The 17,694-nt window shown below is 37.1% G+C and overlaps 1 protein-coding gene across 2 annotated transcripts; it reads right to left on the bottom strand.

The window, feature by feature from the left end:
- Positions 1-2,132: 2,132 nt before the first annotated feature.
- Positions 2,133-5,621, bottom strand: MSC (musculin). 2 transcript variants are annotated; one of them, XM_072413292.1, is made up of 2 exons: positions 5,010-5,621; positions 2,133-3,964 (listed from the first exon to the last, which is right to left on the bottom strand). In XM_072413292.1, coding segments are annotated over exons 1-2 (510 nt in total). In that variant the 5' UTR covers positions 5,519-5,621; the 3' UTR covers positions 2,133-3,963. The 2 variants fall into 2 exon arrangements, with proteins under 2 accessions (XP_072269393.1, XP_072269392.1); XM_072413291.1 differs by having other exon boundaries at positions 5,066-5,621.
- Between the last annotated feature and the right edge of the window lie 12,073 nt (positions 5,622-17,694).

The following is a 17,694-nucleotide window of genomic DNA, read 5'->3' as shown; positions in this document are numbered from 1 at the left end:
AATAAATCAGGACTATTGCCTCTCTGTGGTGCTTTGCAACATAGTTGCAGCACAGAATGGATTCTGGCAGTGCCTTGATGAATTGCCCATTTTAACAAACATACTGCAATGAGTTGGTGTAAATGAGTCCTAGGAAAGTGAAAATAAAACTGATTTACAGTGGTATTCATTTACTAAAGGACTTTGGGATGTTTAATTAGGAAAAGGAATTATCATTCATTTCCACAGAACACACAATCACTTTGAAGGAAATGTTCAAAAACATGATTTTTGCTTATTCGTGATTGGATGACTGAGGTCAGCAGAACTTCACCTGGTTCAGTAAGCTAAGTGTTTCTCAAAGAGGGTTCCTCCAGAGGTAGTTAGGGGTTCCTTGAGCAATGAGAAATTTGTGACTTCCAGGTCAGGTATTAATGCCAAGTTAAGTAATGTCAATGATCTTTTTTGCTAATTTTAAGGGTGACATTCTTCCAACTGGCCAACAATGTAGGAAATATTCATCCCATTGATCACTGGGTCAACGTGCTGAGCTGTAGATATAGTAAGTATAACAATGGTTTCCTAAAGACCTGAAAATATTTCAAGGGTTCCTCCATGTTAAAAAGGTTGAACAACACTGCATTAAGCAAAGTGAATTATCCTTTGCAGAGTTATAATTGTCTTTTCTAAGTGAATAGCCTAAACGTCTTAACTAACCCTTTTATTTAAATAATAACTTTAATTACGCAATAATGACCAGAAGTAAAGCCGCATACACACGTTCAATAATAGTTGTTGGAAAGGATCATTCACAATCATTTCCAACGACTAAATACTGCACGATACATGAACGAGTGCTGTACATATAGCTCCATTCTGCTCTATGTAGAGGAGAGGGGGAGAACAACGGAGTGGCACCCCGCTGCACCCTCTCCCCCTTAACTTGCATTACGATCGCTAGTCGTCCATTGTCCGTGGATGCGCCAGGATGGTCGTTCGGATCATAGACGACTGGCGCTGTACACACACCAGATTCTCGCCCGATATCGGCCCTGAGCCAATCATCGGGCAAGAACCGTTGGACATGTGTACGTAGCTTTAATGTACAAGGATTTGTTTTTCATGTGTATTGTGATAAAGTGATAGTCTCATAATTTATTGTTTAAAATTCTCAGCTTTTGTTTCACAAATTAGCCTCAATGTCTACATCAGGTTCCCAGATTGTAGTAAAGACATGAAAAAGTTGTATGAGGATTTACTATCCAATCATGTTAAAACAAAAATCCCAGTTTATATATTTACTCAATAAATATCAGGATAATTTATGCAGTGTGCAGACATTCCCATATCCCTTAGTAAATCATCCTCTATTGGTGTGGCAACACATTACAGCACATCAGAATCCATTGCACACTGCTCTGACTCAATAAATTATGCATTCTTATGAATGAGGTCAACCTAATAAAAAATATTTGGTATGTTATGGTTGTAAGAGTAAACGAGAATATATTATTTGCCTGTATTTCAGTTTGCTCACATTTTGTGAAAAGAATGTGAATTGGAATATTATATGTGACACAGAAATATATGACAGTGCTGTGTTGATCCAGCCTAGAATATACTATTAGACAATTGGAAACCCTTTTCATCAATTTAAGGAACTGATTCAATAATAAACAATAAATGATTGGATGATGACTTATTACTTAGTACGTTTTACCAATTTCCCATTGACTTGTTGCCCCCATTTTATTAGGTGACTGACACCTTGCATTGTTTATAGTTGGCTTGCAAGCACTCATCGGGAAACTGTTAATCTTGAGTATAGGAACAGGAAAAATCTGCAATACTGAAGACACGTTCTGCTATCTTATCTTAGGAAAGAAACTTGAATACTGTATAGTAAATGAGGAGAAATAAGCCGGTTTATCACTAACATAACATTCACTAGAATCTGCCATGACATCACTGCTCTCCAATAATTATTTGAATTCCACAGCTAATCATATCTAGTGTGTCCAAAAAATATTTTCATTTCAGATTCCTTCACTGTCATCCCAGTGTGGACAACTCTTAAGGTGTGAGCAAATTACTTGTATATTAGGTGTTAAACCACAAGAAGTTTAAATCATCAATCCTGTAGAGGTTTATAGAAAAATAAAGTATTGATTTATTGTACAGTGTCTTGTAATACTGCTTGAAGAACAAATAGGAAAAAGAATACTGTATTAAACATCAATATTTCAAAAATTAGTTAAATGATTAACATAAAGTATGGATTATATGCTCAATATACAGAAAGAGTTGTAAACCGCAATAACATCATAAAAAACAAAGTGGCTTTATTTAGTAATGTGGCTGGAGAAACAATAATGAGTTGCAATGACCTATAGAGGCCAATCAAAAATGTAGGATATTTATCTTCACTAAGCTTACTGCAGTAATGTGAAATCTGATTGGCTGCTATAGGTTACTCGATTCTGAGTACCATTTTCCTATTTGCATTGTTTTATGGACTGATAATACCATTTATGTATAGTCAAAACATTTTTCAAGTTTTGGTAAGAGTGCAAAAGAATTATATCCCAAGAATATCCCAATTTTTTATTGTTATCTGGGGTTTCTTTGCAGAGATTGCCCTTTATTCGCACTAGGCAGGAAGAGAAGAAAAAAGCAGATGTGGACAACAATAAAAAGCTGATAAGGGTTAAAGTTTTCCCTTATTGCAAGTGTTTATTTTTTTGTCCTGTGCTGTCAAAATATTTTTTCCTCACTTCCTATCTGGTAAAACCATTGTCCCTGTGATAATAAGTGAGGGTAAATATCTATAAAGAAGTCATGGATAGCAGTGCTAATCCAATTTGTTGTTATTCCATTCCTACTCTATCCAAACCCAAAAAACAAAAGCTTAAAGCATTTTATATGCAAACAGTGAATGAGCTATTCACCCAACACTCACTGCAGGTAAATGAATTCCTGTAACATACAACACTTGCATTAGGAAGATATAACTGAAGTAGATGTTTTCTAATTGTCATCTTTATAAATATTCCTTTAGTATTATGCTGTTAGACAGTGAAAAGTGCAGAATACATTATACCACAGCAATGAATTTGATTTAATTTACAGTTGTCAAATAAGGAAGAATATGATTTGCTATAGACGACTGCACTTGTTATATTGTCATGGCACTTTTGATTGTTTTACTAATTTCAATCCAAACCTAGCTAGTGAAGCACTTTAATTTCCTTCCTTTCCTGCTGCTGAAAACTTTTAAAGTCATTGTTTTATGCAATCATATAAGCATCTGCTAATTTAATGCAGTTTATTTATAATTAGCACCTAAAGAAGTGCTCATTCCTAACAAAAAAATCAATCTACAATAAAGCTCCAGTTTAAAAAACTTTATCTTTTCAGATAAACCAACCAGTCAGTAAACAGTCCTTGGTACGCTGTATTTGTTTTAGCTGCCTTTTTATATCCGGCACTTTACGATCATTTGTTTTACAATAAAATATAACCTTTCCTATGCTGTACAAATGTCAGTATCTCAAAAATAAAATGCTGAAGACATCACAGACATCATATTTATAGTAATACCTATTCACACAAAACCTAGAAAATATATTAACACTCTACTATCTTTGTCACGGTTATAACACTGCTTGGAGAAAGAAAACTAAAACTTCATTCATTACAGTGGTTATGCGGTACAGGCACTTTGCATAGAGTGCAATAATAATCAAATCCAGTTTAATAAAAAATGGCTAATAAAGAAGTGCATATTAGTGGAATATTTGAAGGTAAAAAGTTCACTGATGGTCCCGGGCACCTTGGTTTGTTGTCATAAATCGGCATTAGTGTGAAGCAATACACAGATTGCAGCACAGATGGTATTCTAGGCTGTGGCCCCACACAATCTATTGGATACAATAGCTTCTTTGGCATCACATTCCAGTCTTCCTGAAACCACAAATGGCCATGTCTGTAATGAAAAATATAACAGTATCAGATGACTGTTTAATAACTTTCTAAAATGTGTACCCCTGTAAAATGTGTGAGGATAATGTGTAAAACCATCCAACCAATTATCATTGAGTGAAAATTGCAGTAAGGTTTAGATACCAATGGTCACCTTTTATAGTCAAAATAATTAGAGGTCACTGACTGGATGCTAAGCCTCACTGTAATTTTACCCAGTGTTCAATATTATATTAAAAATCATGATAATAATATGTTTGTTTATAAAACTACAAGGCTTATACTACATATTTTACTTTTATTTAATAAGCCTTGCTATTGCGCAAATACCTAATAATAAGTGACATTAGGAAGTCCAAATATTTATCACAATTTTCATTTATATTAATACTCTTGTTTTTGGTGTTTTACTAAAGTTTAATATATACATTAAAATCTATGTATTTGGTAGATTTGTTGCTTTCTTAATTTGTAATGTAGAAACACTATGGCATAAAAGATACCACAAGTAAAAAAAAGTATAATAACATATCATATTTTTAAAACATTTATATATATAAATGTATATATATGTATGTATATATATATATATATATATATATATATATATATATAAATACTGTGCATTGCTATCACTTACATCAGTTAGTAACATTTAGGCATAAAAGCAATAAAAAAAACCCTGAAAAACCTGTTTATTTACCTGCACCTACTTGGTCGGTGTTATGTCTTTGATATGATTTGTGATATTTTATATGAATATACTGAATTAGACTTTTTTTCCTCTCTTCTTTAGGTACAATTATCCTTTCCCATAATTCTATTATTCTGTATATATCCTCATGCAGCCCATCTACTCATTACCAAAATGTACTTTTCATGATATATAATAATTGAAGCAAACACCAAATGAAATAATTTGGGCGCACCGGGCTGTCCTGCCGCAGGTAATATTACATTAGAAAGGTAGAATTATTGTTGGGTTTTTATCTTTCTGCACAAAGTTTACAGTGATATCATGCATATAAACACACAGCATTGTCCATTACCATGTGGCAGCTCGTGAAGCCGACTGGTGCTGACTGTATGGAAGCTTCATTCTTACCAGGTTGACAGGGTGCACATAGCTATTGTCATATCTGTCTTCCTGCAGCAGCTGCCTTAGGTGTGCAATGTAGCTGGAGGCCAGTCTCAAGGTGTCCAGTTTGGAGAGTTTGGTGTCAGGGGGCACCCAGGGCAAACTGGTCTTTAACCTGGAGAAAGCTTTGCTCAGCACTCTCATGCGGGCTCTTTCCCTGGCATTGGCTGCATTTCTTTGGGATTGCTTGCATTCTTTGGATGACCTGGGTGCTGACTTCTTATCTGGAATTTGCTGACTGCGACATGTCCTCTTCTTTTTATCACTGGATGTGTCTGCAGCTCCATCTTCTTCAGAATTGTCTGTGGAGTGGTCCAGCAGCAGATCACTGCATCCTGTCCTCCTGGATTTGGGATACTGAAGTTCCAGCACACTCAGCTCCAGGAGGTCCTCATGGTCACTTAAAGATCCTGTGGACATTATGTGCAATGGTCTCTCATCGGTCAGTCATAGGACCACAAGCAGTGACCTCACCTACTCATAATTATTGGGATATACTAAGCTATGCACAGCAGTCCTTCTTCTGCTCTCTGGATTTCTGAGAATCTGGAGGGATTTCAGCAAAGCATCTATATAGTGGGGGAGTGTGGGAGGGGGGCTTTGTAGGAGTGACATAGGGAGGTGGTGGGCTTATTTCACTCTTTTCCATGCTGGTACAATATTGTGTTTAACTCTTCACATTTGGTACTTCTAGACATCTGTGTGCAGAGTCTGGCCATGGATTTAAACCACATTAGTTCCTCTGACATTCTCATTGCAGGTGCCTGCACAGCTTGGATCCTTGCAGTGTTACAGTGACTAATTCCCTAAGGTTCATGGAGAGTTTTCCGTCATGGTCCTGATGTAAAATTAATTGTTTTTTTAATTAATGTTACACTTTTTTGCACTTTTTATGTTGGACAATTGTCAGGCAATGCACCTTATTTACTTTTAGATAAATGCAATGCTATGTAATAAAACTGAATTAAAATAAAAAATTATGAGCAGAGAGGTTCTTTATTTCAGAAAGGACAGGCAATGTTCCTTCTGCATTAAATAAACTTACCCATCTGTTTGCAATATTCTAAGTACACTCACCTGTCCTCACTCTGTCATGGGTGCCGGCACCTTTACCTGGTCATCTTCTAGTTTCTGGATCTTCACCTATTTCTGGCTAGATTGGCTTGGCCAGAAGCAAGACAGGGGAAGTGAGTATAAAGTGCAAGAGTCTAAACTCTGTATTGTAGTATGCTGGGTAACTTCTGTGTCCATTTTAGCTTCTTCTGTATGTATTGCCCACAGATTTGAAGCATGTTGGGGTAAAAGCAGCTGAATTTTTACACCTGCAACCCCATACTCTTTTTGTTTTATATTGGAAAGGAAAGGGTTACAGTCCATATCAGTTTATGTTTTACAGTTTGCACCCTACAAGAGGGTTTTCCTACAGATGAAACAAGAAATGACAAGAAATTTCTCCAAAATGAACAAAGTTCCATTGGAGGATTTTGTTGTACCTATTGGTCTAATATCAACCTAAAACATTGGAATGACCCTCACTTTCTCTCTTAATAACAGTGGTCACCGGTGGGAAAAAACAGGGGTGAATAAAAACTTTACAGAGGGTCTAAACTTTCCTTACTTTATTCAATATGTAAAAAAAGTTTCCTTTACATTACACTATAAATCTTTTATAATCTATTAGATCACCCATGGTTAGCAGATTGACCATCAGATTGATCACACACTCAGGTGTCCTAAGAATAAAATGCTATTTATATCCCAACCAATGTGAACATCTTTAAGTCATTCTGTTTGGTTGCTATAGGTTATTATGATGGTCCCATCTTTATTTTCTAATCTAGTGTTTTAAAGACACTCTGACATCTTTGGAAAAAAGGTTGCTGAAAAGTTACTTTTTCTGCATCCTCCAATACCTTCAGTGCTATACCTGAATACTGGGCTGCTCAGACAGACAATGCCCTGACCCCTTTGGGGCACTGAGCTGACCTGGTCCCTCTAACCCCAATATATTTTTACTGGCTCATCATTATGATAATACTAAAAACTACATCAGGTAAAGGCAGTAAGCTTAGTATACCTTTATTATATGCAGGGACTAATAGTATCTCTGCACTGTAGACTCAGGGCTTTCCAGATAAAGTTTTCGGAACTCTGGAAGCACTGTCAGTGGCGATGATTCAAATATAGATTGTGGTGTGTTCAATGAAGTTCACCATGACAGAGGTACCAGTAAAAAGAGGAGATGAGGCTAAGATGTATATATTAGGTTCAAGAAACTGCTTTATTAAGATTGTTTAAAGAAAATAAAGGAAACTCTGTCACTTTTTCCATACAGGGAATGATCAACCCAGGCTATACCCCTATTCCAGCATTGCTTGGGCAGCTTTCCAAACTTTATTGAATACACAGAGCAGGTAATTTGGAAGGGGAAACAAAAGAAGCACAAATTGGTAAGATAATTACTGTGTTTCTTCTGAGAATTTTGGGAATGAATTAGTTTACAGCACCTGAGGCTACGGAGGTCAGTGTGGGGTTGTGCTAAAGATTTTCCATATTTGTTGAAAGAAGTAAACACCTAAAAGTAAATAACTCTAAATTCCTGTGCAGCAAGATCCTCCTGCATTTAGGTTTTCCAAATTTTCACATGGCATCCACTTGTTACTCTTCATCTTACTAGGTGGTTCTGAATGCTGCAAAGAAAGGTGTACATATGTTGATGTAAGTGCCATTCTTTGCAGTGCTGTCCTGTGAGCCCAGGCCAGCATGGTGACACACCACCAGGAGGTTGTTCCATGATCCCCCAGAATCACAGGGAGTGAATTAAAGACAATGATTAATTCCTGAAAGTGGTGTAGCAGTGGAGTTGGAGTGATAAGTATGCAATCCAAAGACTAGGACAATATTGCAGGAAAATCTATTTTTTGTAAAAAGCCCCCACAGTTATCTATATATATAAAATTGTATGTATGTGTGTGTGTATTTTCCACTATCACGTATGGAGACATTTCATCTAAACTGGCTATACACATGATTGAGACTCTTGGATGTATGGATGTATGAATGTGTGTATGTCATCACTAGGAAACGTATGGAGACATTTCAACCAAACTGGCAATGCATTTGACTGAGACTCATGTGAGTGCAGTCATATTTGTACAGTGCTGTGCTATATGTTAGAGCTATAATTGGTGATCCCTAAGAAGCACATGGAGACATTTCAACCAAACTTACTATGTTCCACCATCACTCGGAAACGCATAGAGACATTTAAACCAAACTTGCTGGACTTATGACACCGCTGATCTTTGTACAGCGCTGTGGCATATGTCAGAGGTATATAAATGTATAATAATAGTGTGTGACTGTGGGGGTACATTAGAGTGTCAGCTCCTCTGTACAGAGACTGATGGGTCTAGCTCAGTGTTTCATTGTACAGCACTATGGTATATGTCAGAGCTATATGTCAGAGGTATAAAAATGTATTTTAATAGTGTGTGACTGTGGGGGTACATTAGAGTGTCAGCTCCTCTGTACAGAGACTGATGGGTCTAGCTCAGTGTTTCATTGTACAGCACTATGGTATATGTCAGAGCTATATAAATCTATATATATAAAATTAAATGTATGTATGTTCCACCATCACTCGAAAACGCATGGAGACATTTCAACCAAACTTGCTATACATATGACTGAGATTCATGTGAGTGCACCGCTGATCTTTGTACAGTGCTGTGCTATATGTCAGAGCTATATTTGGATGTATGTATGAATGTATGTATGTGTGTATTGCTCAGTGACAGTATGCCTTTTTCCTTTATTTTTACATACTTTTTTTTGGACTCTTTTACAAATTTCTGGCCTGTAATAATGCCTTCGAGAAAACGTAAGGCAATTGGCCGATTGCAATCAAAGGCAAAAAAATGAAACAAGTAAGTCACTATAGCTTTATTTGATTCCTTTTCCTGTGTAATATAGGATTGTAATACATAAATATCCGGGCAACACAAGGCAATCAGCTAATAATAAATAAAATCTCTGCATTTTAACAAGCCTTTTGCAAAATGCATTTCTTTGGCACTGTCCTGCCCTCACCATTTCCCATGTCAATCAGAATTTGTAAACCTTTTCTGATCAGTTCTCTACCCAGAGTGCAGCATGAGAAAGAATGCTCACAGTGTCAGTGTCATGGTATAAGAGTTAACAGCTGAACAGTTTAAGGTCCCCACGTAAAAATGACATATACCACAGAATAGCAGCGAGCCCCTTTGGTGATGACATTACATAATATCTAAATGTGAAAATCTTGACAGTCTAGTAGCATATGAATGTAAGTCCAGTCATTCCTAATATGTTGTAAAATAAGCATGGTAAAAATGAATATTTCCAGTGGAACCGTATCTGCATACAATTATTTTACTATTTTATCTGATCTTTGCAACAGGTGCAAGGAAGCTGGGGCTTGGGAATTGGTTCCCACTGTTTTTCTAAAAATGACCTCAGACAGAGCTAACACTTGAGGCACGCGTTTTTTTTTCAGAGCTGTAATCTGCTTTTTGCTTCTGTGTGATCATTCCATTCTTTCAGCCAATTAATTGCAGCAATTTCACTCATAGAACTGCATACCAGCAGAGCAGGGATTAATTGGAAGAGATGCATTTTCAATATGAGCTGCTAAATGCTGACGGAGGTATCTAGGGTGTTGAAATTTACAGATGAAGTTGTCCTGCAACTGGATAGCTTGAACTTAGAATGACTCTGGAAATGCTCAGCATATAAATGTTAAACTTTTAGTGGTTTGCAGCTTAAGATTTGCACTAGATGAATTTACATTGTACCGGAAAGTTTTTCACTTTACATTAGATAAGAGATGATACAATTCCATTCCTTTCTTTCATAACTTTGTCAGCCTCTGCAAATTGACAGCTCATAGTTCAGGAAAATGTATATGTTATGGAACCTAATAGCAATCAAATATATTAATTTCTGTAAGATATGACAAAAAATTGCTCACATTATGGTAACTATACTGTTCTCATATATACAGCTGTTTTGTTTCATTTGTTGCCCTAAACAGGAGAAAAATGGTATAGCCTCATAGTTATTTAGCGATCCAATTTTTATGTTGGATGCACCTTAAAGTGGAACTAAACCCTTGGAATACTCACCTGTCCCTTTTCCATTGCAGGCACCACCATCTTCTCCCTTGTTTAATTTGCACCCCAAACCTTTGGCCATCTTGATTGACTGGGCTGCGATGATCAAAGTGGTTTTATCACCACAATTATTACTTTATATAGAAGGGTAGATAACCTTTATATAAAAAGTAAAAATTGTTTTGTTTTGTTTTTTCATTAAATGTTTTTTTTAACTAAAAATGGCAAAGTACCTCCCCTTCTGTATTTACTGCCACAGTAGTAAAGACTAAATGGGGGCAGATAAAAATGTATAGGGATATTTATGTATGAATCCCAAGAGCTTTGAGTCATTAAAAAAGAAAGGTGCCGATCTCACACACTTTTTTTTTTACATATAGAGCAGCATATGTTACCGGATTGGGTGACATAGGCAGAAGACACAAGAAGAAAAAAGAAAATGGCGGCACTGGAACTTCCTCAATGCCGGGACGAAAACAAACAGGATGATCCCGGACCGTATAGAACGCTGCTCCAGCGGGATCGAGGGATCTGTGAAAGTAAAGGTAAGGGTCATTTTTTTATTTTCACTTTAGTTCCACTTTGACTTCCCGCAGGTTTTAAAAGTGTGTTTAAAGCTAAAAGGCCTTATAAGTCCCCAGCTAGGGAGACTCCCCCCTCTTTATTAGTCCTGTTCCTTTTTTTTTGAAAATACATACGTTTAGGAAAATTCTATGTGATGGTGAGGGCATGATGTGCAATGCAAGATGACTTGGTATGAATGAACTGTTACTAATGACTTTAACTAAAGTTTGTGAACTCTGGCTCTGGCAATACATGCCCTCAATCATGGATCAGTCACTTTTGACTGTTTGAGTACCCCCATGCATAGTGCCCGGACTATCTGTAATTGTGTGCTGCTGCCTACCCCCCCTCCCCCCATCCTTTTCTTTGGCCTTTTCATGTCCATCTAAACCTATCCTGACTCTTTTACCACTCCTTTATTGTTTGTCAAATGCCAGCTTGCACCTTCCTCATGTTTCTGCACTTCACAAGGTTCGGTCCATCCAGGAGCTTAGTGGGATGTTACGCATTTATGTAAGTGTCTTAGATCCTGTGTGGGCCTCCCTCCGCATTGGTATTATTATATTAGATGTTTAATTAGATTGTTGACTCTCCTAAGTACTTTGGACAAAACCCTGTAGGATATAGCTATTTCTTGATAGGCTCAGTTTTCCCTAATGTCTCCTTTCTGGTGCAAACTTTTGTTTTGTTTTAATAGGACTGTTATTATGTTCTTTAGTAAAAATGTATTGAAAAGAAATAGTTATTTTCTAGTATTGTATTCTCATCTCACCTATCCTTCCCAAGCAAGGTTACTTCCAGTTTGTACATGGAATATGCCCTGGAATATCGTCAGTATTGACAATGTTTGTAATTTGTGGAAGAATCCTTTAAAGCAACCCTGTTACCAAACTAATATTGGTCATGTCTTCTACCCTCACCACTGAATCTCCCTGTGCTAAAAGGAAATCCTCGGCTGAAACCACCAATACCAGAACCATTAGTTTTGATTGGAATCAGGAAAGGCAAGAACTGACTAATTTCTTTTACAGGAACATTTCATTTGGCCATTTTCATTCCATGACAAGGTTGCATTATTACTTTACTATACTAAAATCATTGTATGATAATGCTAGAAGAGTTCTATTTATAAAACAGAGAACCAGACATTCCCATGTGGGAATTTTTCAGGTACATGTTTTGATGGCAGTAATAGTTTCTCACCTGGGAATGATTGAGGGAATGTCAGATTCCCTGTTTTATAAATATGAACAAATGCTAGCCAGAAATGAAAGAAGAAGTAGAAATTTTTTATGAAAATATTACTTTTATTTGTTGTTTATAGTTTCAAAAATCACACATGACCTTTATATGATGTGGTATTTCCCTTTCATTCTTCAAACTCTTCAAACATTTTTTAGCAAATTTGTTTGGCTAAAAAAAATCTTTGCACATTTTCCAATGTTTAGTTTGACTTTTGTCTGTTATATATGGTAATATGTCAGTGAATTACATATAAATTACATATTTTGTGATATATAAAACATATTATAATTAATTTGGGGTGATAGAGGTTATGCATATATCTTTTTGATCTTGTGTTCTGAAAACATTAAAAACTTAAGAGCTCATGAAATGGGAACATAAAGTCTAAACATGCCTGTAGTGGAAAACTAATCAATCACAAAGAGGTGCACAGAGTAATTTTTGGTGTTGTACTGGCAAATTTTTGCATATATTGCTGGCTTTGCCATGTAGAAAGTTTTGTACCTTTTTCAATTCTTTTGTAGTAGGGGAAAAATTATAAACCATTTTCAACGCATGTTTTACCCTTTCTCCCATACAAATATTTATTTTTCCAGGGCATAAAACTACGGCTACTGCACTTATTTCAATGTGATAATTGCCCAACCCAAAATCTGTCTGCTGCCTTATGTCTTGAAGTAGACCTTTAAAGACCTTTCCTGGGTGTTGTGTTAACTTTATTTATTGAGCACCCTCATATTGCAGAACACTATACAATAAATTAGGGTTGCAAATGACAAATACAAACAATGACACAGGAGGATAGGACCCTACAAAAAAAAAAGCATGAGATCCAAGAAGATGTTGTATCCTGGGTTGAATAGCACCAATTATCAATTCAAAACATCCAGTAAGTGAAATGGGGTGTCACCAAGCACCTCACATTCAGAGTGTAATGGATAGGAGAGTGGTGCTGACGCCATTAATTCTGTATAGCTCTTGAAATCACTGGAGGACCACCCAGTGCTAAAGAATGGATGAAAAGGAAGAGGACCTTAGGCATCAAATGATTGGTCTGAGGTCATCTGGAAAAGGAGGAATATTCTGGGATGGTGGTAAATGTCTGGGGAAAAAGAGATTTTGCATAATATTGGGTTTTAACATGCTAATGCTCTTCCTAAAATTTGTTTTCAATATTTTTTCCTTAATAAAATTGGGTTAAATATATAAAAAAAGAAGTCTGTATAGCAAATCATTTGTTACATCCACTTTTCTAATGAAAGTAAAGTTGTTCTTTATGTGAAAGATTTTGTAGCAAGCAGTTTTTCAAACTCCAATACATCCCTTTAAATTGTATTATATGTATTCAGTAACTGCAAGAGACATTAGAAACCAATTTAAAGTGAGAAAGTGGTGCCAAGTAATTAGTGGTTTTCACAAAAATAGCTCATTTTGCATGTCCTTGACTTCATGTCTTTGATTCCCAGTAGACAATCTTGAAAGTTTCAGAAAATTCCTCTTAGTGGCAGAACAAAGCTTGCATGTAATCGATATGTAGGTGATGCAGCCAGCCAGATGAACAAAAGCAAGTCATTTATTTTAAGCAAAATATAAGGGGGATGCAAAAATATTTTGCCAAGCAAAGGCTATAAATACACTTTAAAGTCTTTTTGTTTTCCCAAGAAATTTGTTGCTAGAAAAATGTTTCACAGTTTAGGACTAACAATGATGTGATGACGCCAATGACTTTCCTTTCAGGATCAGTGTCTTCAACAACTGTTATCTAAACTAAATCAGAATATAATAATATATTCTTAATAAATGACTGGTTAATTATTGGGTATGGAAAAGTCCATCATAAAACAACATTTAAGACATATAAAGCACAATTTAATTAATCCTTTAGTTTGGCTTCAATTTAGCTAATGTTGTTGATAATTAACTAAAATCGGTATTTGTAGCGAATTATAGCACACACCGGATGAAAGGTGAATCTATGCTTGTAGTGGAAATTTGGCTTGCTTATAAAGAAGACAAGTCAGTTTAATGTGCAGTTATTAGTAGTTCCAGTGAGAATATCAGAATAGTAAAAGTGAGAGAATGGTTGAAATTTGTTTTAGTAATACTATGAAACTTAGAATGGATCTGATCTATGATTGAAAACATTTGCCTAATGTTAGCAAATGATTTTTAAAAAATCCATTGCAGGTTTGCTATATCACCCATGTTCTCCCATAATAGTCCATCTTCTCCAGGCTTGGAGAGCTTTAATAAATACAAAAGCCTGTCTTTTTTTCTCTCCTCTCTCCTAGACATTGAGGCTGATTCATCAAGCAAAATCGGAAGCTCGCTCGCGCATTCGTATTCGCGATCCGAAATCGTACGCCGTCGCGCAATTCAGCAACTGAAAGAGCTCGCGGCGGGAGCCGCGCATCTCCGGCAGCTTTACACTGGCGAGCTTGCATTAAAAGTCACTGTTCCCCTAAAAAATCATTCTTTCTAATGGCACTAATTGGCGGATGCGCGACCCCTATTGCCCATTTTGTTATGAAGGCAAGCATCCATCTTGGCAGTGAGGAGGCGAGTGTACGAGCGCATATGACTCCAGCCCGCGGTAAACCGGCTCGATATAACGGCGCGAAAGTACGCGCGACCAGCGAGCGCGGATTTCATTGATAAATAAGCCCAATAACTTTCTTAAAAATTAACAGGCTGGGTCTTTGAGAGACAACTCTCTGTAAATTTCTGGGCCACTCTATTTGGTGTCATACCTCTCTTTCCCAGGTACTGTAACAAGCTTGGATTAGGAGCAGTCCCTTACAGAGGGTTCTCCTAATCTCAGCTTGTTACCTGCATACAGTGATGACACCTGGGAGCCTGACATCTTGCTGGTTGATAGGGGATCAAATACTTATTTCACTCATTACAATGCACATCAAGCTCTGACATTTGAGCACTGGCTTTTTGAGGGTTCTTTTGTTGTTATTCTGTCTGTTATTCTACAATAAATCTACCATTACATTTATAGACTGGTCATTTCTTTGTCAGAGGGCAAAAGTACAAAATCAGCAGGGGATCAAATACTTATTTCCCTCACTGTACAGATGTATTGTATAGAAGTATTGGATACAAGATTTTCATCCCTAAAACCCAGTGCAATTTTTGTTTAGTATTATTCTTTTTTTGTATTATATTTACACAGTTACTTTCCCAATTCAGACAAAATTGACAATACCTCCTTTTAGCCCACTCATCAAGGTATACTCGGTATCTTCCTATATGCCCCCCCTCCTCCCCCTGTCAGAAGATTTGTACCATTGATCCAATGGAGCAGTTTTTCTGTCCGTTGCTATAATGAAACAGGTTTCCTGTGTATGAGAAAGTATATGACCTCCTCCATGTGACAGTGCTTGGAATTGGTTCCACTCACCTAGATAAAAGTGACATTCATCTAGAAAAGCTTCAAAACCTAAAAACAAAAGACCTTACCCAGGGTGGACTCCTGCAGTGCGTTGGTGGCAAGGACCAAGAATTATACTTTCCTGGGGAAGTTGGGCTATTGTCATACAATGTCACTTTTCTTATTATTTTATACACAATGCTTCCAGGTATGGAAGAGTCAAGGACTTACATCACAGGACAAATCTGTGCCAGGTAGCACTGTTTTAGGAAGCCCATTGTTAGGAATCGCTTATCACGCTGGCGATTCCGTGGTGATAATTTTTTGAATGCATGCAAGTTAACATTAAAAACTTAAGAGCTCATGAAATGGGAACATAAAGTTTTTTAACACATTCAGTGTTTCCTCTGTCCAACTCCTGCGTTAACCCCTCGTTGTCCAGTCTGTTGATTCCCAGGCAACTTCCCTGTACTGTTCCAGGGTTCCTGTCAGTCTGTGGATATCCCTGAGTCACCTGTGCCTCCTGTTGCTTCCAGTGTCTCCTGGGTTCCCTGTGCCTTCAGTGGCCCCTGTGTCACCAGTGTCTGTCTCCTGGATCCCTGGCTATTAACCCCTGGCGTGTGACCTGACCTCTCTTGCTTGTTGCCTGTCTCGGCTCTGGCTTTCCTCGACTATCCTTCTGCTTTGTGACTTGGTATCGTGATTTGCCCACCTTTGGTGTGCCAAAGGACCTTAACCTGGCAGTAACTAGCTGCGCAATATCCTCACCACCAGAGGCCCTGAAGAAAACCTGGTTACCGCTTAGACCTTGGCCCTTCTCGGGGCTCACACCACCTCTGTGCAAGCTGTAGCGCCCCCTAGTGGTCATGGCTCTCTGTGCATGACAGTTGTACTCCCATATTTTTCATATAATGCTGGCTTTGCCATGTAGAAAGTTTTGTACTTTTCTTTCAATCATTTGTAGTTGGGGAAAAATTATAATCCATTTTCAATGCACGTCTTCCCCTTTTCTCTCATACAAATATTTGTTTTTCCTGGGCATAAAACTACAGCTATTGCACTTATTTCAATGTGACACTTGCCCAACCCAAAATCTGTCTGCTGCCTTATGTCTTGAACAAGATCAGGAAGACCTTTCCTGGGTGTTGTGTTTACTTTATTTATTGAGCACCAACATATTTCAGATGCTGTTAACCACTTGGCACAGCTCGTGGCTACTCAGGAGCTTCAAAGGCAGGATCCAGATCCTGTTGTGACGGTCCCTCTGATGGAACCCAAGATTCCTCTTCCAGAGAAATTTTCAAGTGAATTTGGATTCAGTTTGAGTTATCCCTGCCATAGGGTTTAGTTCTGGTTGCTACAAATATCAATTCAGTCTTTATCAGGCAGAGCAAAACGGCTTTCGGCAAACTTAGCACATAAATTATTTGATTGTATAGGAATGCATTCTTTACCTACTTTTTTAGAAAGTTAACATTTGCATCTGGTGCCAATGAACATGGTCAAGGTTTTGGGTCTGCACATCTCTGTAGTGCCATCTGAAGCTTACATCTCCAATGTGGATGCACCTTACCTCTCCATGGACAAGCTAAAACCACACATCTATCTTGCTGGCACAATTTTTCAACAGTCCCTATAAAGAATCATTTTAACCTTGGAGACTAAGCAAAATGCATTACTTGAGTACTTTAAATGAGTACTTTATTCTTTAAAACGTTAATGATCAAATATTCATGTATACCTTGCAGCTGTAGCAAACACTGATCTAATGATATTTAGTGGAAAAAATCAATTATATTACTGAGTATTTACTAATGGCAAGTGGCAAGAGACACTTTTGCACAATATATTTACAATTTGGTGGTTGAATTATCAGCTCATAACTGAATGCCTTTCAGCAGCCTCGGTAAGTGTTCATCATTCTGTGAGACTTTTGCAAATTGATGGTTCAAGGAAATATTCTGAAGATCAGATTCATTTCCAGAAAGGGATAGACACAACAGAAAATTAATATGCATGACTGAAGAGGAGAAACCATACACATCTCAGCAAAGCAATACGTATTCAGTATTATTCCAACGGATGTGTGCTGGAATTTATTATGGTAATATAGTTTAATTAAAAATGCATGGACAAAGTATTAGGCCGTTTTAACATTCAAACCAGCGCATTCTATGCAGCCAAGTTGTTTCATAAGAAAAACATCTAGCTCATAGGTAAAATATGCAAGGTAGGTTTTTTTTTGTATAATAGAA

Source organism: Pyxicephalus adspersus, chromosome 5 (genome assembly GCF_032062135.1).
Source record: "Pyxicephalus adspersus chromosome 5, UCB_Pads_2.0, whole genome shotgun sequence".
NCBI lineage: Eukaryota > Metazoa > Chordata > Amphibia > Anura > Pyxicephalidae > Pyxicephalus > Pyxicephalus adspersus.
The sequence above is the reverse complement of the archived record's forward strand: the minus strand, read 5'-3'. Positions and strand labels throughout refer to the sequence as shown.

What these genes read in the sequence shown, in the direction of transcription:
- MSC (XM_072413291.1), bottom strand. Translation starts at nt 5,518, where the DNA reads ATGTCCACAGGATCTTTAAGTGACCATGAGGACCTCCTGGAGCTGAGT. An exon ending in ATGTGCACCCTGTCAACCTG is followed by an intron (nt 3,965 to 5,065) that starts GTAAGAATGAAG and finishes TTTTCATTACAG; the next exon opens with ACATGGCCATTTGTGGTTTC.